Source organism: Rhinolophus sinicus, chromosome 17 (genome assembly GCF_057876585.1).
Source record: "Rhinolophus sinicus isolate RSI-liver-muscle chromosome 17, RSI-T2T, whole genome shotgun sequence".
NCBI lineage: Eukaryota > Metazoa > Chordata > Mammalia > Chiroptera > Rhinolophidae > Rhinolophus > Rhinolophus sinicus.
Window position 1 is genome coordinate 41,427,501 of NC_142517.1, and position 19,214 is coordinate 41,446,714.

At 34.5% G+C, this 19,214-nt stretch overlaps 1 protein-coding gene across 3 annotated transcripts in view; it reads left to right on the top strand.

The window, feature by feature from the left end:
• The window catches only part of NAALADL2 (N-acetylated alpha-linked acidic dipeptidase like 2), a 1,226,521-nt gene that overhangs the window by 883,426 nt on the left and 323,881 nt on the right, over nt 1-19,214 (top strand). For all 3 annotated transcript variants that reach the window (XM_074328105.2, XM_074328114.2, XM_074328092.2), the window contains one exon: nt 11,372-11,515. In XM_074328105.2, the coding sequence (XP_074184206.2) occupies nt 11,372-11,515 (144 nt within the window). The remainder of the gene's footprint in view (nt 1-11,371; nt 11,516-19,214) is intronic.

Sequence of the window (19,214 nt, forward strand, 5' to 3'; positions counted from 1 at the left end):
CTTTAGCCACTGCTTTTAAAGCATCTCTTATTTCCCTGTGAGGAGTCCAGGAAACTTGCTTTTGGAAGCCAAGCTCTGACCACTAACCAGTCACAGGACACTCTTGGGGCACTCACCCATTAGCAGTTTATTTTATTTTTTCCCACTGAATTCAACACTGTATTTTACAGATACGTATAACTCCCTTATGTCTGGGATCTATCTACTCTCAGGCCTGCCAAAGTCTCTTCGCTTTGCTGGTCCATATCACACACGCCTGGCGAAAAACCTTGGGTTTTCTGGCCGCTCAGAAACTCTTTCATTGACTGAGTAGTTTCGTGAAGCTAGGTGTTTTGGATCTTCTGTGTCCTCGCAGCTCTTCTGCTGGGTTCCCTTTCCCATCCCTACCCAACTGCCACATAATGCAATTAAATACAGTTGACAGACAGGGGTCTGTTCTTGCTCTGGAATAACTTTATAGACTTTTTTATTTTCCAGTTATGTAAGACCCTACTCGTTGCCTAGCTCTTCTAAGAAACATTCGTGATGTTGACTGAGAAAAACCCCAAAGATTCTTGATATGTAGTACAGCGTACATCACTGAATTGTTAGGGAGATTCAAGGAAGAAACTAGAAAGAAAAATTAGGGCAAAACGAATAATCTTGAATTTTGTCTGCGCTTCATTATCATAGAAAAGCTTATAAAAGATGACTGAACATGGTGCTGTTTGAAGTCCTACACACAAGAACTAACAAAGACACCATCCCTATCCTTAGAGAACACCCTTACTTATTAACTGCACCATCAGTACTGCACTGAGCACAGCCACACAGCCGTGTCTCCCACTGTGCCATTACAGCTTTTGCTGCGACTTCACAGGAGACTTATTATTTAGTGAAGTAAAGTTTGATACACTAAAACATTACCTTAGTCAAAGCATTATTTTAGTCTTTTTTTTAAATGTGAATTTAGGTCCCATTTTATAAAATACTTTGAGGAAATATACACACACAACAAATTTCTAAATTACATTAAACAAACTACCAGTATAGGACTTTTCTGTGAGAAAATTCTCATATATATAAATGTCGAAGACAGATTAATAGTAGAATATTTCTAACTAGGCTTCTATGCACAAACAATCCTTGGCTTATTAACTGAGGAAACCCCCTCCACCCCCCTGACCCATGTTTAAAAATTTCCATTATTTTGTTTTTTCCAAGTGTATCTTCAAATATACACTATCACTACAGCAAATATCCTGGGGTGCTATTTTTCAAATTACAATTCTTTCTGTGATTAATAGTGAAACATAATTTTAATGATATTGTAAGGAAGATGATAAGCCAGGAGGGGAATTTATTGAATTATTTCATAAGACCCATTCCAAATATGAGGAACTCTTCTGTAATTAGAGTGAGGTATTCACCTGAAATTTATATGTAACCATGTATATACAAACATCCTCTTTCAATATCAAGATGAGAAAGATTTATATGAAATTCCTGTCAGGATTATAAAGTACTATGTGATGTTTAGAAACACATTTTAGGGAGGAAACTATAAATTTATTTAAATGATCACTCATGGAGAAATTTAGAATCAAAATCTTAGAAATGGGGACCCTTAGAGATTATATGTATGATGAGTTTAAGGCTACAAAAGAGAACATTTTTCCCAGATTCACTTCCCAGTTGGAGACAGTAAGGGCCAGATATCCATTGGTCTCTGGACTCCAGGCCAGTGTCCCTTATTGGGTCAGTGTTTCCATGCCCAAAACAGAAAATACACTAGACAGTATGAAGAGTTGGGAAGCCTTTCACATGTGAGAGCTCGTTTAGTCTAACATCTAGATCAGGAGAACAAGGGTTAATTATTTTCCACTTTTATTATTAAAAAACAACTTAAAAACAAGTAAATGTATGAACAATGTGCTGGTTTTCAGCATGTTCATCTAATCAGTTTCTTAAAACAATGTGTTCTCGTTACAATCTGGTACAGCTAATTTTATTTTGAATTAATGGTTACATATTTTCACAACAACAATAACAACAAAACAAAGCAAAACAAAACACACAAGCATACAGTTCATTTGCTATCTTTTAAAAAATGCAAGCTACTCTTTCTCTAAAACGAGAAACTTTGCGAATTATTCCAACGTTCATACCCTTCGAGTTTGAGATGGAAAGGTTCTTGGGGGAATGCCCCTTAAGAGGATTGCTTTGCTTATAATATATGTAATGTCCAGACAGCCAATTATTCCAGTTATGAATCTAGACTACTTTCTTCAAAGTAGAGAACCAACTAGAAATTTTATCTCCCTCTTAGTTACTTTTTCTTACAATAGAGTTTATGGTTTATTTCCAAATATTCATGTTCTGGCAATGCTTTAGGAGCCGACATAGTCTTGGCACACACTAATGATGAATACAAAAGAATAAAGATATTTAAAATTATATGAAATAGGGAATCTGTTCTCATATAACCAATTCTTCTGAAACAGAATTAAGAAAGCATTTGTCAATATCTGAATATTACTACTGCTGTCGTACATATAATTTTTTACTTAAAATGACAAATTTATATAAATACAAATTCAATGAGATAACAAAAAAACAACAACAAAAAAAACCTATGCCAAAGGAAGGCCTATTTCTTGAGTAGAAAGGATCAGATTACAAAAATGTCTTTAGAGAACAGGTTAATCATGACCATCATCTTCCTGAAAAATAGGAATGGACTTTTTCTTTGAAGTAATTTTATTAATGTGATTACAGCCATAAAAAATTTAAAGTATTTATAAAAATGCATTCTCATAATTCTGTAAATAATAATCAACTGAATTATAGGTCATACCAGATTTCAATGAAGAATGTAATTAAATACTATGATTATTTTCTGCATAATGACCAAAATCGAGCATACACCTCTCTATTAATCAAAATTTTTAAATGCAATAATAAAAAATGTTCTTTAATTGAATATTTGTCAAGTTCAAAACAAATTTCAAGGCTGCATAGCTACAAATATACAGAGTTCAAGTACATTTGTTTGAGGGAAGAAAATGATGGTAATTTATATTTTAAAGTTCTTTGTCCCAAATAATTTCCCTTTATTGATACAAATCTTGAGTTTATGTGTCTAAACAGAAAACAGAAATACTTTTAGTCATGATAAAAGTGGTCTAGCTCTTTCTGAGCATATGTCTTAATCATGATCAAGACCTTTTAATAAGCTAATTAGAAAGAGAGAACCCAAAGAAAATGAGTAAACATTAATGCAAATATTAACAAAGACTTTTCCTTTGCCCTACTTTTTAAAAATAAAATTGTACTCTCCATAATCTGTATGCTCTTTTAATAGCAGAATATATTAACATTTTGCTTTACTAATGAGTATGTTACTTTCTACTCCCTTTAAAGTGAAACTAAATGTTTTTACAACACATTAGCTAATCATTAAAATAATATTTACTAGGGTACATGGCAGGATGCTTTAGCTTAAGAGAGGACCAATGAAATGAGGAGATGAGACCGTCTGTATCTTCCTTTTAAGGATTCTGTGATTACAAGTTTTATATCATGAGTCATGAGTGTTAGGCTTCTGATTAGATAAAGCAAAATTATCACTTGAACATTGGTATGATCATCCACCCAAAAACAGTCACTGAGCACCTACTTTTTATTATTCAGTGTGCTAAGCCGTGGGTATACAGCAGTGAATGAGCCCCCACAAAACTTACACTCTAGTCAGTAAGCAGAAAGTAAAAAGGAAATTAGAACAGAACAATGTTTACTAAATATGTAAGCAATGATCTATGTGGGGGCAAATACAGGGACTAAGCTTCCCAGAATAAATAACATCTAAGAGTTGAATAAACTGGCATCTGCCAGCTTTTAAACCTACAGTTTATATTAGGCTGAGGGGAGGCAGGCAATATTATTTAAAGAAATAGTACATTTCATTTTAATTATGAGAATAACTACAAGTAATAAAAATCCTATGTGCTAAAAAATATATGAGGTCTGGCAATGGAGTTTGCAAAGTCATCCTAGAAAAAGTGCTACATGCCTCATTGCTGAATATCATGATGGTCACCTTCAAAATACTCCCCTTGGGAAGCTATGCACCGATGCCAGCACCTAGTCCACCATTCAAAGCAATTTTGGAACCCTTTTTCTGGAATGGCCATCAGATCTATCGTTATATTACCCTTGATGTCCTGAATGTCAACAAAATATCTTCCTTTCGGTGTTTCCTTGATCTTTGGGTAAAGAAAGAAATCATTGGGGGCGAAATCAGGTGAGTAGGGAGGGTGTTCCAATACCATTGTATGTTTACTGGCTAAAAACTCCCTCATAGACAGTGCCCTGGGAGCTGGTGCATTGTTGTGATTCAAGAGCCATGAATTGTTGGCAAAAAGTTCAGGTTGTCTAACTTTTTCACTCAGCCTTTTCAGCATTTCCAAATAGTAAACTTGGTTACCTGTTTGTCTGCTAGTTGGTACAAATTCATAATGAATAATCCCTCTTATATCAAAAAATGGTTAGCAATATTGTTGCAACAAGGTCATGAGCTTAATTGTCAGACCTCGTATACATGTGTATATGTGTGTGTGTGTATGTATATACACATAGAGATAGAGAGTATAGAAAAACTCTGAGAAGACTGTATAGCAGAAAGCACATTTAAATATTAAGTATTTCATTTTTAATAGTAAGCTAAACAACACAGTGCTGAATTTGACTAGCTTGAAGGAAGATGGTGATATTTGTGACCAGCAGGTTATGAGATACTGAAATAATAAAGGATAAGCTAGTGGTATTTACAAGGACAACAAAATGACTGGCCAATTTAGTGCACTGGTCATTTCAAGGAAATAACCGTAAATTTAGTGAGCTAAGACAAAAAAGAAGCAACATTTGTGCCAGTTATTTAATGGTCTGATTTCTGTCAAAGTGGCAGTCCTCTGGAGAAAGTCAAATCAAATACTCTGGATAATATCACTGATATCAACTTGTTCCTTTGATAGTTGGGTCTTTTCATTAAAGTGTGACACAAAATGTGTTTTCAAAACCTTTGCTTTTAAAAGACTCTGCTTGGTTCTCTGGCAAATGGGAAGTATTTACACTTTACATTTGTCATTTGTTTCCTATAATTAATTACAATAGTTGAAGACAGAGAAAAAAAAAGGAAGTCAAATCAGTTAGCTATTACAATATTTATTCATGATTGAAATAGTGTTTTACATATAACTTTGATCTTTGAATCATCAAATTTATTTTTGAGGAAAGGACAAAAGCAAAAATAAATGCTCTCCATCCAATTTAAACTTGTTATTTAGTATTTAGTAGCATATGAACAGACTTGTTACCTATTGTGAAGGAGACTCTGAGAAAATTTGATTTGGGGTTTACTAACATAATCAAAGGTGTTGTCATCTTTAATTCTGGGTTAAGATGAGAAAAAACAGTCTATTGTTCTTCATCCCCTTCCTCATGTTTTTTATATCTTCTTTGCTATTAAAAAAATAGGTTAATTGTGCTATGGAAAAATATGTAATGATTTAGACCAGTGCTTATCTAATGTGCATACAAATCATTGCGGCATCTTGTTATATTACAGATTCTGATCCAGAAGGTGTGGGGTTGAGCCTGAAATTCTGCATTTGTATTGAGTTCCCAGGTCATGCCAATGTTTCTTGTCCAAGGGTTACACAGTGAATATAAAAGAAGCACATATATTTACACACACACACACACACACACACACACACACACACACACACACAGAGTCAGGTGCTGAGGCTTGAGTTATATTACTCAGTTCAGAAATTGTACTATCCTCCCAAATGGCAGCATATTATCATCATGGATACACACAAGACCCTTGCTTTATTTGCCGGCACATTTTTTACATTATTTCACTTCTCCATGCCTTAATTATGAAGATCCCAGTAACTAAGATATCTAGTTTCTTTAGATTTATTTACTTTTATTGTTTTATTTTTATTTTTTTACTGATACTCTGAGTAAATGGTATTTGCTCTATACACTGACTTTTCAATTGAGTGTTATTAATAAATAATTCCATCTTGTCACATAAAAAGTGCTGGCAGCTATCAAGAGTTCATGTTTTCATTACTCACATAATCAGATAAGATTAAAGTGACCATCAACAGTTTGAAAAAGCATAATGCAAAAGTTGTACAATTAGAAAACATTTTACTTGTTTTTAACCTAATTTCTTCTAAATTTCACCCACTATGTTTCAGGCTCTAGAACTCTGAGCTAATGTACTCTTTATTTCAGTAAATCATCATAATGAAGACCCTTCTGTGTCATCTTGGTTGTTCAGGTATAGTAGAGGGGATGGAAATATCATAGTGAAATTATTTATATGTTACCTTTCAAATAGTGAGTCAGCGTTGATGTCAAACTTGGAAAGCTATATATCCAATTTCCTTTTTTACTATATGCATGTGGCATTGTATCAGGGATTGGATTATTAATGGGATGGATCAATTTGGATCTTTATCTGAATTACAAAGGGTGCCTAAAGTGAAGAAAGAACTAGCTATCTACTAAAATAAAAGTTGGTATCAATCAGTTTTTACTGAGCATACATAATGTACAGTTTATGTTATAAACCCTGCAATCTAAAAGTTAGAGTACAAAAATATAATGCCAAAATCTTTTCTGTAAGGTACCCTTTGCATCAAGGCATGTAGTCTTCCTGATTTTCATCCAATATCTAATGGATTGTTATACTTAATAAATGTGTTTTAAAATACCATTTAATAAAAATTGCATGGTTGCTTTTATTAAAAGCCTCTTAACAATGTAAGAAAATGAAATTTTTCTCTAAGCTTTTCGTCAATACATGAGTTTTTAAGGAAAAAAACAAAACAAAACAAAACAAACAAAAAAACTTTATAATTTAACCTTAGTGTCATGTAAAGTCCTGCTTTTAGTATCTGCTCTCAAAATTGAACTGCTTGTCAAATTTCCATTAAGCTGAAGGTGAAAAATTAATGAACCACTTACTTCAGATATTTCAAAACTAATGCAAGTGTATTAGTCATGCAGCACAACAAATCAAAGATTTGGGTATGTTCAATTACCATTTTGGGTTCACTCATATTTAGCTTTTAAATGCATTATTTCATATGCTTAATAGAGCATTTTAGAGAAAAAGGAATCCAATTATTTAATTTTATTAACAGGTAAATCTATCTCAAATTATTTATAGAAATACTTTTTTTTTTTTCTCCCCACAAAAAGTAACTTTAGAGCAAAGTTAAGCAGTGAGTTTATGGGGATGTATGAGTTTTGAAAACCTGTTTAACATGTCTGCTGTGGTAGAGTAATTAGCTGAGGAGAAAACAGAAATATGCAGCAAACGTAGGATTAATAGAGTTATAATTCTTCAGTTGTACCTCTGCTCCATTTTCTAGGTGTTCAGAAAACAGTAAAATAGAATCATTGAATCTATTTTTCAAAAAGAATTGTGATTCTTTTCTTTTCCTTTTAATTAATTGAGCTCTTGTTATGTTCCTGGCAATGTGCTAACACTGAGTATCATACAATGAGGTAGAAGACTTTGTCCTGGTCTTCAAGAAATTTAAGGTTTAGAGGGGGAAAACAAAGTGTTTTTACACAGTGGTAATGTTAATTAGAAATGGCAAGCACTACAAAAAAGGTACAGCTATATCACATAGAACTGAGGTTGTCAGAAAAATCTTCTTGTACAGTGACTTGTGTTTTGGACATTAAAGGAAGTGAATAGTTCAGTCGTGTGATGCATGAGAAGAGCAAGTGCAGGGGAAGGAATGGCTTAAGAAAAAACATGGAGGATGTAAATCACTCTGTTTAGGGGGCAGCTTAAAGTTTAGTATAAGATGTATTGAGAGGAATGATGGGATATAATGTTGAAAATATAGGGTCTGAGATTGTGAGGAGGAGCTTTGATCAACAAGCTAAAGAGTTGAGTATTTTGAACTGGGGAGAGTTGAAATGATGCAACATTTTAAGAAGTTTCATTTTGTGTCGGTAATGTGTCAACACCTAGCATCCACAAAACCTTCAAAATAACAGATTGCATGTTTCTCCTAAATACTACAGTAGTCCTTCCCCCATCCTCAGGGCTTATGCTCCAACCCCCAGTGGATTCCTGAAACCATGGATAGTACCAAACCATATATATGCTATCTTTTTCTCCTATATATACATACCTATGATAAAGTTTAATTTATAAATTGGACGCAGTAAGAGATTAACAACAATAACTAATAACATAATAGCACCATTGTAAGAATATACTGTAAGAAAAGTTAAATTAATGTGGTCTATCTCTCTGATAACTGATCTGATAACCAAGATGGCTACCAAGTGACTAACAGGTGTGTAGCGTACACAGTGTGGATATGTTGCACTAAGGGATGGGTTATGTCCTAGATGGTGGTGAGCAGTTTGGTGAGACAGTTCATCATACCACTCAGAACGGTGCACAATTTAAAATGTATGAATTGTTTATCTCTGGAATATTCCATTTAATATTTCAGACTACAGCTGACTGTGGGTAACTGAAACCTCGGAAAGTGAAACCATGGATAAGGGAACGCTAGCGTATTTCATTGTCTCACATACACTAAAAGTTCCAAAGGTAATGATAGAGGGAGAAAATGCATGCTGGGAGAAGCAGCGTGAGATGGCTATACTAAGGCTTCCCAGCTGGTGTGCTGAAGCACACTGTTTATGCCTTGAGATATTTATCACTATGATTCCAGGTGTAGCCTAGAACAGCATACTGAGTGCTAGTCATTTGTGGCTGAGAGCAATTTCTTTGTGGTTTGAAAATCCCCTTCAGTCCTCAGCAAGCTATATAGATACTAGCATCTTCTGTGTGAACCAAGACCATGCAACCTGTATTGTCTCAGGGCCCCCACTTAGAAGGTCCCACACCTAATGTAATGCTCTGCTATTGCCATATTGAAAATGTGCATACTTTTTGAATAAGAAGTTCCATATTATCATTTTGCTCTAGGCCCTGCCTATTATACAGCCAGTCTTGGTATTATGACAAGAAAATGATTAAGAAGGAAAGAACTACACTGTGGTTAAAATGCACTGCCACACATCCATATAAAAGGGGTTACTAAATTATGAGAGCATCAATGTGCTTATATAACAAAACTGATACTAAGCTTGAATATTCATTTTGCTTTTTTCAAAGCCATGGCTTCTATGGTTTCCATAGGCCTAAGCTGAATATCATTTTTTAGCCTTGTGGTTTTCTAGTTGATAAATTAAGGAACCACTTCTGTGACGTATTTTCTCATTTATAATCTGCCTCCTGGATCCTGGATACCACTTTCGTAGAGTTCTATACCCCCTGCGGTCCTATCAAATTAAATTCTGAGAAAACGGTTGGCAATTATTTTCTCTAATATAAGTTCTGAAAAATATAGTCTGTGTCCATAAACATTATTGGCTGTCTGATAGAGTCATTCCATTGTGTATTTCCTTTTCTGAGACAGGACAAATATATAAACTAAATTAGTATCCGTTAGGTCTTTCCTGAAGCACATGTTTTTTTCCTCCGTTCTCTTTACTTGTGTATTTTTCTCTTACTCGTGTTACCATAGCTGTTTTTCCTTTTTATTTAATTTTTATTTTCTCAAATATATATATATATATATATATATATATATATATATATATATATATATGAGTATAAATTGTCAAATATTCCTACGAAGCTTACTTTATAAAAATGTCACCTTCCTCCATACTTCCTTGCATCCTCTCTCCTCTCTCTATCTCCCAAAGGCAAATACTTAATTGCTTTTAATCTTTTTAATTGTTACCTGCTATTTATATTTACCTCTCAGTCTCTCAATAGTGTGTTTAAGAGTTGAATTTGTATTTCAGTTTTATCTATTATATTGACTAAACACTATGGAAGGTAAAGATTTAATTTTCTTTCACAAATCTCCATGTACCCTAAACCCTCTCTTTTTCCTATAGAATGATAACCAATTTTGTGTTAAAAGTCCATTGTTTATATTATTATGATTATGTAACTATCATTCAGATCCTATGACAGTTACATGTCTTTCTTGAAAAACTTTTTGCTCCCTTTGAAGATTATAATTTTCTCATTTTATAGATTTTTATGTATCTAGAAACTCTTTGATCACTAACTCTCTGATCTCACTGTAAATGTTCTCTGAATACATATATGGTATTTCCATTATTTTTATCTTCCCAGAGACCTTCTTCCCCAAGCCTCCTGACTTCCTTTTCGTATCCTCACTAGGTTTGCTAAGAGTGCAGCATCTTAGCATTGTCCTTGGATGAGAGTGCATACTTAAGAATGAAAAAAAAAAAAAAATTAAGTTTATTTGAAGTTCTATATATGGGCAGGATTTATTCACTTATGGGTTTTAACATAGGTGCGTTGTTTTGTTGGTAGGCCTCCCGATTTTCCCTATCTGTCTATCTATCTATCTATCTATCTATCTATCTATCTATCTATCTATCTATCTATCTATCTATCTATCTATCTAATCTATTTGTTCTCCATTGACCTGGCCGTATATACTAGAAGTGACTCTTCTATTGCCCTAAATGGAAGAAAGGATTCTGGGTGCCAAGAGAGTAAATCATCTAAAGAGTCTCAGCAATCATAACACCATCTCGTTTTAAGTATGAGACTCACCCTTCATTGTGTCTGGTGTCTCTCTGCTCAGTGTCCCACTTTCAGTTTTCTGCTGGAGGGACGGAGGGAGCGACAGGCATTGTTCACATTAACTAGGTGAGTGAGGGGCTCAGGAGGAGAGACCTTTTCACAACCAGAATTCCATCCCATCCTCCTGATTCCCTCCTTTACCCCCACTTTAATAGGTAACTGGTATCGTCAATCCCTATGCCTTTCTGGGTTCTATGGTACAAATCGTTTTGCATTTCAGCTTCTTCCATCTGCTAGCTCAGGTTTTGGTCTCCTTGGTCTGTTATATCAGTTGACACTTCTTCATCAGCTTGAAGAATCTTATTGCTATTGTACCTTTTATTCTTTTGGTCCCTATAAATTTATGCTTTTTTATTCCTGCATGATCACTTCAGTGAGAATGGAGGTGAGTACGTGTGTACAATCTGCTATGATTAGCTAGGATACATAATAGTAGTTGGACTGAATTTTTATTATGAAATACTTCAAATCATTTTTAATAAGCAAACAGAGGATGCAACCTATTCCTTGTTAACTAAGGAATAAACAAACTAAAATGAACTTGCTACTTAATTTAAATATTTAATACAAAAGTATTTTCTTCAAGTGTTTCTAATTTATCTTGACTAAATATGCTGTTCTTTTCTCTTTTGAATACAGATGGAAGCTTTAGACAAAACCGGTCAAACCTCACCTCTCTACTAGTGCAACCTATCTCAGCGTCACTCGTTGCAAAACTGATCTCTTCCTCGAATGACAGAATAAAAAATGGGGTCTGTAGCCCTCTAGAACTTCCAAATAATGGTAAAGTATTTAATGTCTTTCTGTTTGTCTTGTAGTTTTTGTAATAACCATGATCATTTTTTTATCTATTAAATTAACATGTTTAGGATTGTTCGTTTAGGAAAAAAACATGAGGGGAGCACTTATTTCTCTTCTCTGGCTCTTTAAGGGACATTTTTGAAAGTAATTTTGATAGAGTGAGAGTTGGCTAAACTGAGGGATTGAAAAAAAGGAAACACACTTTGAACTGCAACAAAGAAAAGCAGCTTTACAAGTAAAGCATTTTGTACTTTCATGAAAATCTGCTTAACGTAGCTTCCCAGTTTCAGCTTCAGCAGTCTTGTTGCCTGCCAAGATTCAGTGGATAGCAGTCAGCTATCTGGGGTATGAAGTCTTTTAGTAAAAAGCATTAAAGCCTAATTCCTGCAATTGACTAAAAATCCCTCTGTCTTTACGCATCATTGCCCGAGAGATGCTTCTTGTACTGCAGTGTAGTTTGTCAGGCCTTGTTGGACCGCATAGGATGAAACTGAAGTAGTTAAGCTACCTGCAGTGGGATGAAAGCCACAGGCTGCCTCTTATTTCTGCCTCCAGCCTCAGCATTAGAGCTCTAAAGAGGAGACTTTCTTTACATATGGTTAAATTTGTATCTAGTCACTGTGAAATTCAACTTCAAGGGCTTTGTTTTTGTGTCCAGACCTGGAGGCTCGACTACTCTTGTTTTATCTCATCTGTTTTTCTCTTGACAACAAAAGCATTAAAGTTAAAAAAAAAAAAAGAAAAAAAAAGGGTTTTGAAGAAGCTTAAAAAATATATCTGAATACATTCAGAATTGCCCTCTAGTAGGACAAACTCTTTTCAAAAAGTCCTATAGGTTGAGAGACTCCTAAACTGATTATCGATTGAGCAAAGTGGGGAAATATAGTAGATAACAATGATAAGCCTCTGTCCTCAAAGCAGAATGAAGAGGCAAGCCCTTGAGGAGATGTTGTTTTTTGTTTTTTTGGTTTTTCTTCTGTCCTCTAGTCTGTGACCACAAATTGATCCTGGGCTGTATTTGTTAAAATACATAAAGAACACTGTAATAACAGTTTGGTAGTAAGGAAAGCACTGGACTTCTAAAAGACTTAAGCCCAGATTTGATTAATTAATTAATCCAATAAATATTCAGCGCTCCCCCCCCCCCCGCCTTGTGTCCAGCCGCTGTCCTGTCCTCAGTGAGCTGACAGTCCCCAGGTTAGCTCCATGACTGCTCATATACCATCTCCCCGCTGGGAGCCTCTGTGTCTGCATGTACAGAAAGATATCTAACCTTCTAGTATCTCAATTTGTTCTGAGAATAAATTACGATATATATCTGAGTATACTTTTGTATACTGTAAAATGTTATGCTAAGCAAGTGCCTTCCCTATGAAATAAGTACGTCAATCTCCTTCACAATATGTTGAATAGACATAATGTGTAATAATGGCATAGCTAGGCAAAATAGCACTCACCAGCTGTGTCTCTCCAATAATTTAACAACACATATGAGGCTTAGAAGAAATATTGAGATACATAGTGAAGCCTGTTTATAACTCTAGTTTAAAGAAGCAACCAGATAGGCCTGCTCTCCAAAGAATTATGCCATATCAGCCTTTTTTCATGGGTATAGTAATTATTGTTTTTAGGAGAATAATAGTTATTATTGTTTTTAGGAGAATTCAGAGATATATTTAAATCCAGACGCTATTTCATGTTATAATGGGTCCTTCTGTCTTCATTTTTTAATGCAAAGTATTACATGTAGATTTCCCAAATACTAATTGAATAGTATGAGTGAGTTGTTAAATTTAAACTAATCTTAAATGTAGGATCATGACCCTTTACCCCAGTGTTTTGAACAATAATACTCACGATACAGCCCAAATAATTAAGTTGTAAGTTTTCTTGTAAACACATAAATACATGAGTTGTTCACTATGATATATAGCATGTTGAGACATGAAAAGAATACAGAATAAGATGCTTCATTTTGGGTCAATAAGAGCAATGCTTATATTTTATGGATTATGAAAACAATTTAAAGCACAACATAATTATATCATGCTGTTGAATTTTCTAAATATAGCCCTGAGCTTTTTCACTCAGAAGTTTAGACAGAAGTACATTAAATATGTGTGTAAATCAACTATTTATCTTACCCACTTAACCCTATATATGCAGTGAGTCAGAATTCTCTAAAGTCCAGACAACTAGTGGAATCTGTACTGGAGTTCGCCTGTCATATTTGCTTTCTTAGCATCTGTTTGCATCTCTTCCTTTTTAAACTGTTGCCAACATTTCCTAGCAATATAGTATGAATAGGTTTGACCACATCCCAAGCTCTAGAAATATATCCTGATTAGGTCAAGTCGACGGATATGTCACATCAACCATAGTATAATGGTTAGTTCAAGAATGATCTTGGCCACGGGGTTTTGAAAATTAATTTGGGGAATATAATCAATAATGTTGTAAAGATTTTGTAGGGTATCCGATGGACACTTGTCTCATTAGGGAGACCACCTCAAGGATGATGTAGATGCCTGATCACTGCACTGTACACCTGAAGCTGAACAATAATGAATGTCAACTACAAGTTTATATATATATATATATATATGTATATGTATATGTATATGTATATGTATATGTATATACTTACAAGAAGCGGAGTACAGCATTAGGAATAGAGCCAGTGGAAATGTAATGGCTCTGTGCAATGTCAGGAGGATAGTGGATGGGGGGAGGGGGGTTCATACATTGTGAGGAATATAAATGATAAACATCTAAGTATTACTTTGTCTTGTGCACCTGAAACTAACAACAACAAAAAAAGAGTGATCTAAGTCTGGCCAAAAAGGGCCTAGACTAAATTTCTGGACTTGGAGTAATGACTCACTTTAATACTGGAACTGAAAAAGAAGGCATGTATATCTGGGATCTTTTGGTAGTTTTCTTGGGACCTTGATAGAGAGTGTAACCTTACCTAAGAATCTAAGAATGGAGCCGACAGGGAAGGTTTAAGTGAATAATGGGGAGAGAGAGAAAGAAAGAAAGAGAAAGGGAGGGAGAGAGAAGGAGAGAGAGAGGAGAGAGAGGAAGGGAGAAAGAGACAGTCTTTTCCATATCGTTTGAGTCATGAGTAGAGCCTTGTCTGAAGCCAAATCTACTAAACTGGCCATATATATGAGTCAATATCCCCACCCCTTTTTTTCAGTCAGTTTATGTTGCATTCTCAGTCTCTTGCAACCAGAGGATGCCTAATTAATACAGACCATAAAACTTAAACTGAACAAAGGAATAAAGCACCTATATACATGAAATAGGCTCAGCAAAGAGAATTAGAGAGCAGGGCATTTGTACGAAAAGCCCTGGGGGAACTAAGAAGTGTATGTGGCATAGAAAAAAGAAGCAGGAGAAAAGGTCTTGTGTGTGTGTGTGTGTGTGTGTGTGTGTGTGTGTGTGTATACATATATATGTGTGTGTATATATATATATACACATGTATATGTATATATACATATAATACATATATGTATATACACATGTATATGTGTATATATATGCATATAATACATATATGTATATCTGTTTGTGTGTGTGTGTGTGTGTGTGTATAGTTTCTATTGATCAGGTAATTAAATATTGACTTCATTTCGTTTTCCATCATTTTACTTTATGTAGGTCTTATCCATCAGTCTAATATGTTGTCACTCTTAGTCCTTGAGAATCAACCAAAACATGGAAATTTGAATTTTTAGATATCAATCTGAACTTGTTAAAAATTATGAATATAGTAAAAAAAAAGTGGAGGCGAAAGTATAAAAAGTAATTAATGTAATTTAGGGTGAAAAATATAAATGCATCAAGTTAAAAGAAAGATTTTAATGTTTCATGAATCATTTTTGATGAATAAAAAATGACTGTTTTCAATGTTGCATGCATAAAATTATCATCAGCAGCATTGGCAAGTTTTTACTTAAATAAATTGGGCCGTATCTCTTCAAATGGATGTATATAATATATATTACATATAATATATATTATATAATACATATTCTATGTAATATATATATTATATATGCACATATTATTTAAACATATATTTACTATTTTCCTATTCATAAAATGTATATATTTCGATGGGAAATTACATAGAATAACATAACGTCTACTGATAATATTGTTTATAATTTCTACGCATTTCAAATGTGTTTCAAAGATTTGTATTTCTAATTTGTTAATAGCTACCTAAAAGTACACATTATTATCATTTCTTGAGCAGAGATTTAAAATGATGTATTGAACATATATCCTCAAATTGTGGCTATACTTAAATTTATTTGCAAATAGTACCTTTTAACTATTCAGGAAATATCCATTAACAAGCAATGTTACTAATCAGCTTGTTCAGAGTGGCCCAAGAGAGAATTCCTGAGGAAGCCTAAAAAAATATATAAGTTAAAAAAATTGAAAATTTGTTTTTGAGCAGGGTATGCTGTAGTAGACTCCAGCCATCAACATGAAAATAAATTTCCAGAAGAGCATGGTATAAATATTTAATTTGTTCAGACAATTTGTATATAGCATGCATGTAGATATGGTAGCCACTCATTATACAAAAAAACTCAGTGAATTAGAATGCTTTAGGAAAGACTGATCGGTATGCGAAATGCAAGCTAGATGTCAGCAGTCACTAGAGTGTGTAGTGGTGACACCCCAATTTTATGGCTCTTCAAGCAGTCAATTGCACAGTGAACCTAGGAGTCAGAGCTGGAAGCTGATAACAGAGTATCTGTAGTACTAAAGATCAGCCTTCATGAGCTGCCAGTTTGAAGTCCTTGGACAAAGGGAAAAAAAAAAACTTCAGAAATCACTTTGAAGGACTATTCATCAAGGGTCTTAAACTGAGTGAACGTAGGTGGGAAACCTATTGTCCAAAGTCAACAGAAAGTACAGTCAATTCTCTGTGTCCTAGGGAGTGCAGGTTGGGTTTACTTAGGGTGACACAGATCTGTCATTCAGCCAGGACTTCTTAAGTTTACAGCTTTCTGTCTTGACAGTTTTGATTTTAGAAAGTGGTTTAGCTCAGATTCAATCTAGAGTGTTTTTTGTTTGTTTGGGAAAAGACCTAAAGACAACCTGAGATGTACATGTTTAAGCAAAATTATTTTTACAAGTGTCACCCAATTTTCCTCAGCAATTTTTACAGTTTCTTACATTCTCTGCACATCAATTCTCAGGTACCTGTCACTCCTTCCAAATTACGGAAGCTCCAACTAACCATTGTAGTTTATGTATGTGATAAAATCCAGTAGAGCATAACCTTATCTTCATAGTTTAATGATTTTTTTTTTTTTCACAACGGGCTAACATTACCATTAACTAACCTAGAAACTGCCAGTGACATTCCGGTTCTATATCCTGCATTTCCTTCATATAACATATTTCTCACTGTTCTATTCAGTATTATCCAAATATGTCTTACACATTTGTTTCTATGTTGTAAAGCCCCAGTATCCTCTAAAGCTCAGTGTAAATGCCGTTTCTTACATAAAAAAACCCTTTAGGGTTCTACCCAAGTTGGAAGTAGCCTCTCCTGACTCTCTCTGCCATGCTTTAGGCACTCACATGCTATTTTGCATCGTGATATGATTCTGAGATAGACTACAAGCAACTTGGGTTTTTATTAGAACGTATTGTTTCCGCTTCACTTCTATATGTTTTCAATCTTTGAGGTCCCCTTTATGGTCCAGGATGTGATCAGTGTCCCATGACTATTTAAAAAGACTAGGAAGTGTGCAATTATCAGAGTTTTATATATGTCCATTTAGACTAACTTCCTTAATCAGGTTGTTCACATATTCTCATATGAAGCATTCTCCTTTATATCTATAATGATTGTCTGAAATTTTCTGTGACCTGATAATTTAGCTACACTAGCTTTTTTTTAAGGGGGGGAGGGGATAGTATCTTTATGTTACATTTTTTTAGATTTCAACCATTCTGTATCTTTTTCCTCTTACATGTGTTATTAATAGCAACTAATTTGTATTTTAAATACAATTTGATCATCTTTTTAAGTGAAGCATCTGGTTTGTTACATTTAATGTGGTTATTGATGTATGTATGCTTATATTTTTCATCTTAATTTGGGTATCTTCCCTATATACATATGTTTTCCTTTTGTTTTATTTTTTTTCTCTTTGGATTTAGATTATATTTTGTAAATATGTTCCTCCTTTTACTATTTCAAAAGTTATAAATTATGTTTTGTATTTTTTAGAGTTACTCTAGAATTACAGCTTTTTAGGGATTCTTTGTTCCTGCTCTCTTCGGTGCCAGGTAACTTTCTTTGCAGTCCCTTGGAAGGAGTGGGGAATATAACTCTTTAGGGTCCTACTTAGTGGAGGAAGAGACTCTTTTGAGACTACTTTCTTCTCTCCAATTTGGGCAGGCCCAGACCTTTTTCTTATAACCTTTGCTTCCCACAAGACCATCAAGATGAAAGTTCCTCCAGGTTCACTAAATTTCCTCAGGTTGAAAGCAGCTTTATTGCTTTACTTATCTGGGTTCCAATTACAACTTAAATTTTACCTACCAATTCCTTATTTTCTTGCTATTGTTTACATGATGTCTGCAAAATTTCCTTTGCGTGGTATTCAGCATTGTAAATTATTATCAGTTTGAGGGTTGGTCTGAATATCCTCGCCCACCACATTACTAAAAAGGAAGTCTTCTTCTCCTTTCCTGGCAATACATTATAGATGACTCAGTGAATATACCTAGCTCGGTTGACATATAAATCAAGTTGCCATCAAGAAATCAATGATACACTAAAAATGTTCAATTCAAGGGAGTTTAGTCACAGCCCGATGCGTAATGCGGTTAGGTAAAGGGAAACAGAAAAGGATCCGTGACTACCATAAGGATAGTAATTGTTATTACCCCTAAACCTGAAGGGACAAGAAGACAGTGTGGTTATAGGAACTGACATGTGTTTGAACTGTAGGAGATGGCAGTCTAACAGGAGCTGTGACTTTTAGTCAAGGAATTCAGTCAGTGCCAGCAAGTCACTAGCCAAGCAGGGTATGAAAAATAAATAATGTTTCTGTTACATAACCTGCTAATCACTTGTTGGTGCCTTCATTGTCTAAAGCCAAGAGTAAACCCAAGGAGCCAGGTACATGTACTCCATAGAGGTCAGCTTCCTGGGGCACAGAACTAGGTGAAGGGTGAAAATAAATCTAGATGGACAACTGGAACATGTGCCACACCTGTTGTGTCGCAGTTGATCAGTCATCTGACTAATTTGATGATGTGAAATTTGTAGAATTGTTTGGTAGAGAGATGGGGTGAATCGATTAATCAGTTTTTACCCTTATATGAGATACACAGAGGGTAAACGTTATTTTTTTTCTGAGGTTCATATTTCTCACAATATCATTCTATTTCAATATTCTTACTAATTGAAAAGAATAATATTCAATTAAACTTTAAATATCTTCCCACACACATGCAATTTCACAAGAGTGCATGCACATGTGTATGTGTATATGTATGTGTTAGAGACTCGAGGGATAGCTGCTGTTGCCTAATGAATGTGGTGAAGGAGGCCAAGCAAACAGTTTTCGTTCAGTGTTTGGATGCTATTCTCACTTTTCCAGAACCAAATTTTTATAGTACCAAAACAGAT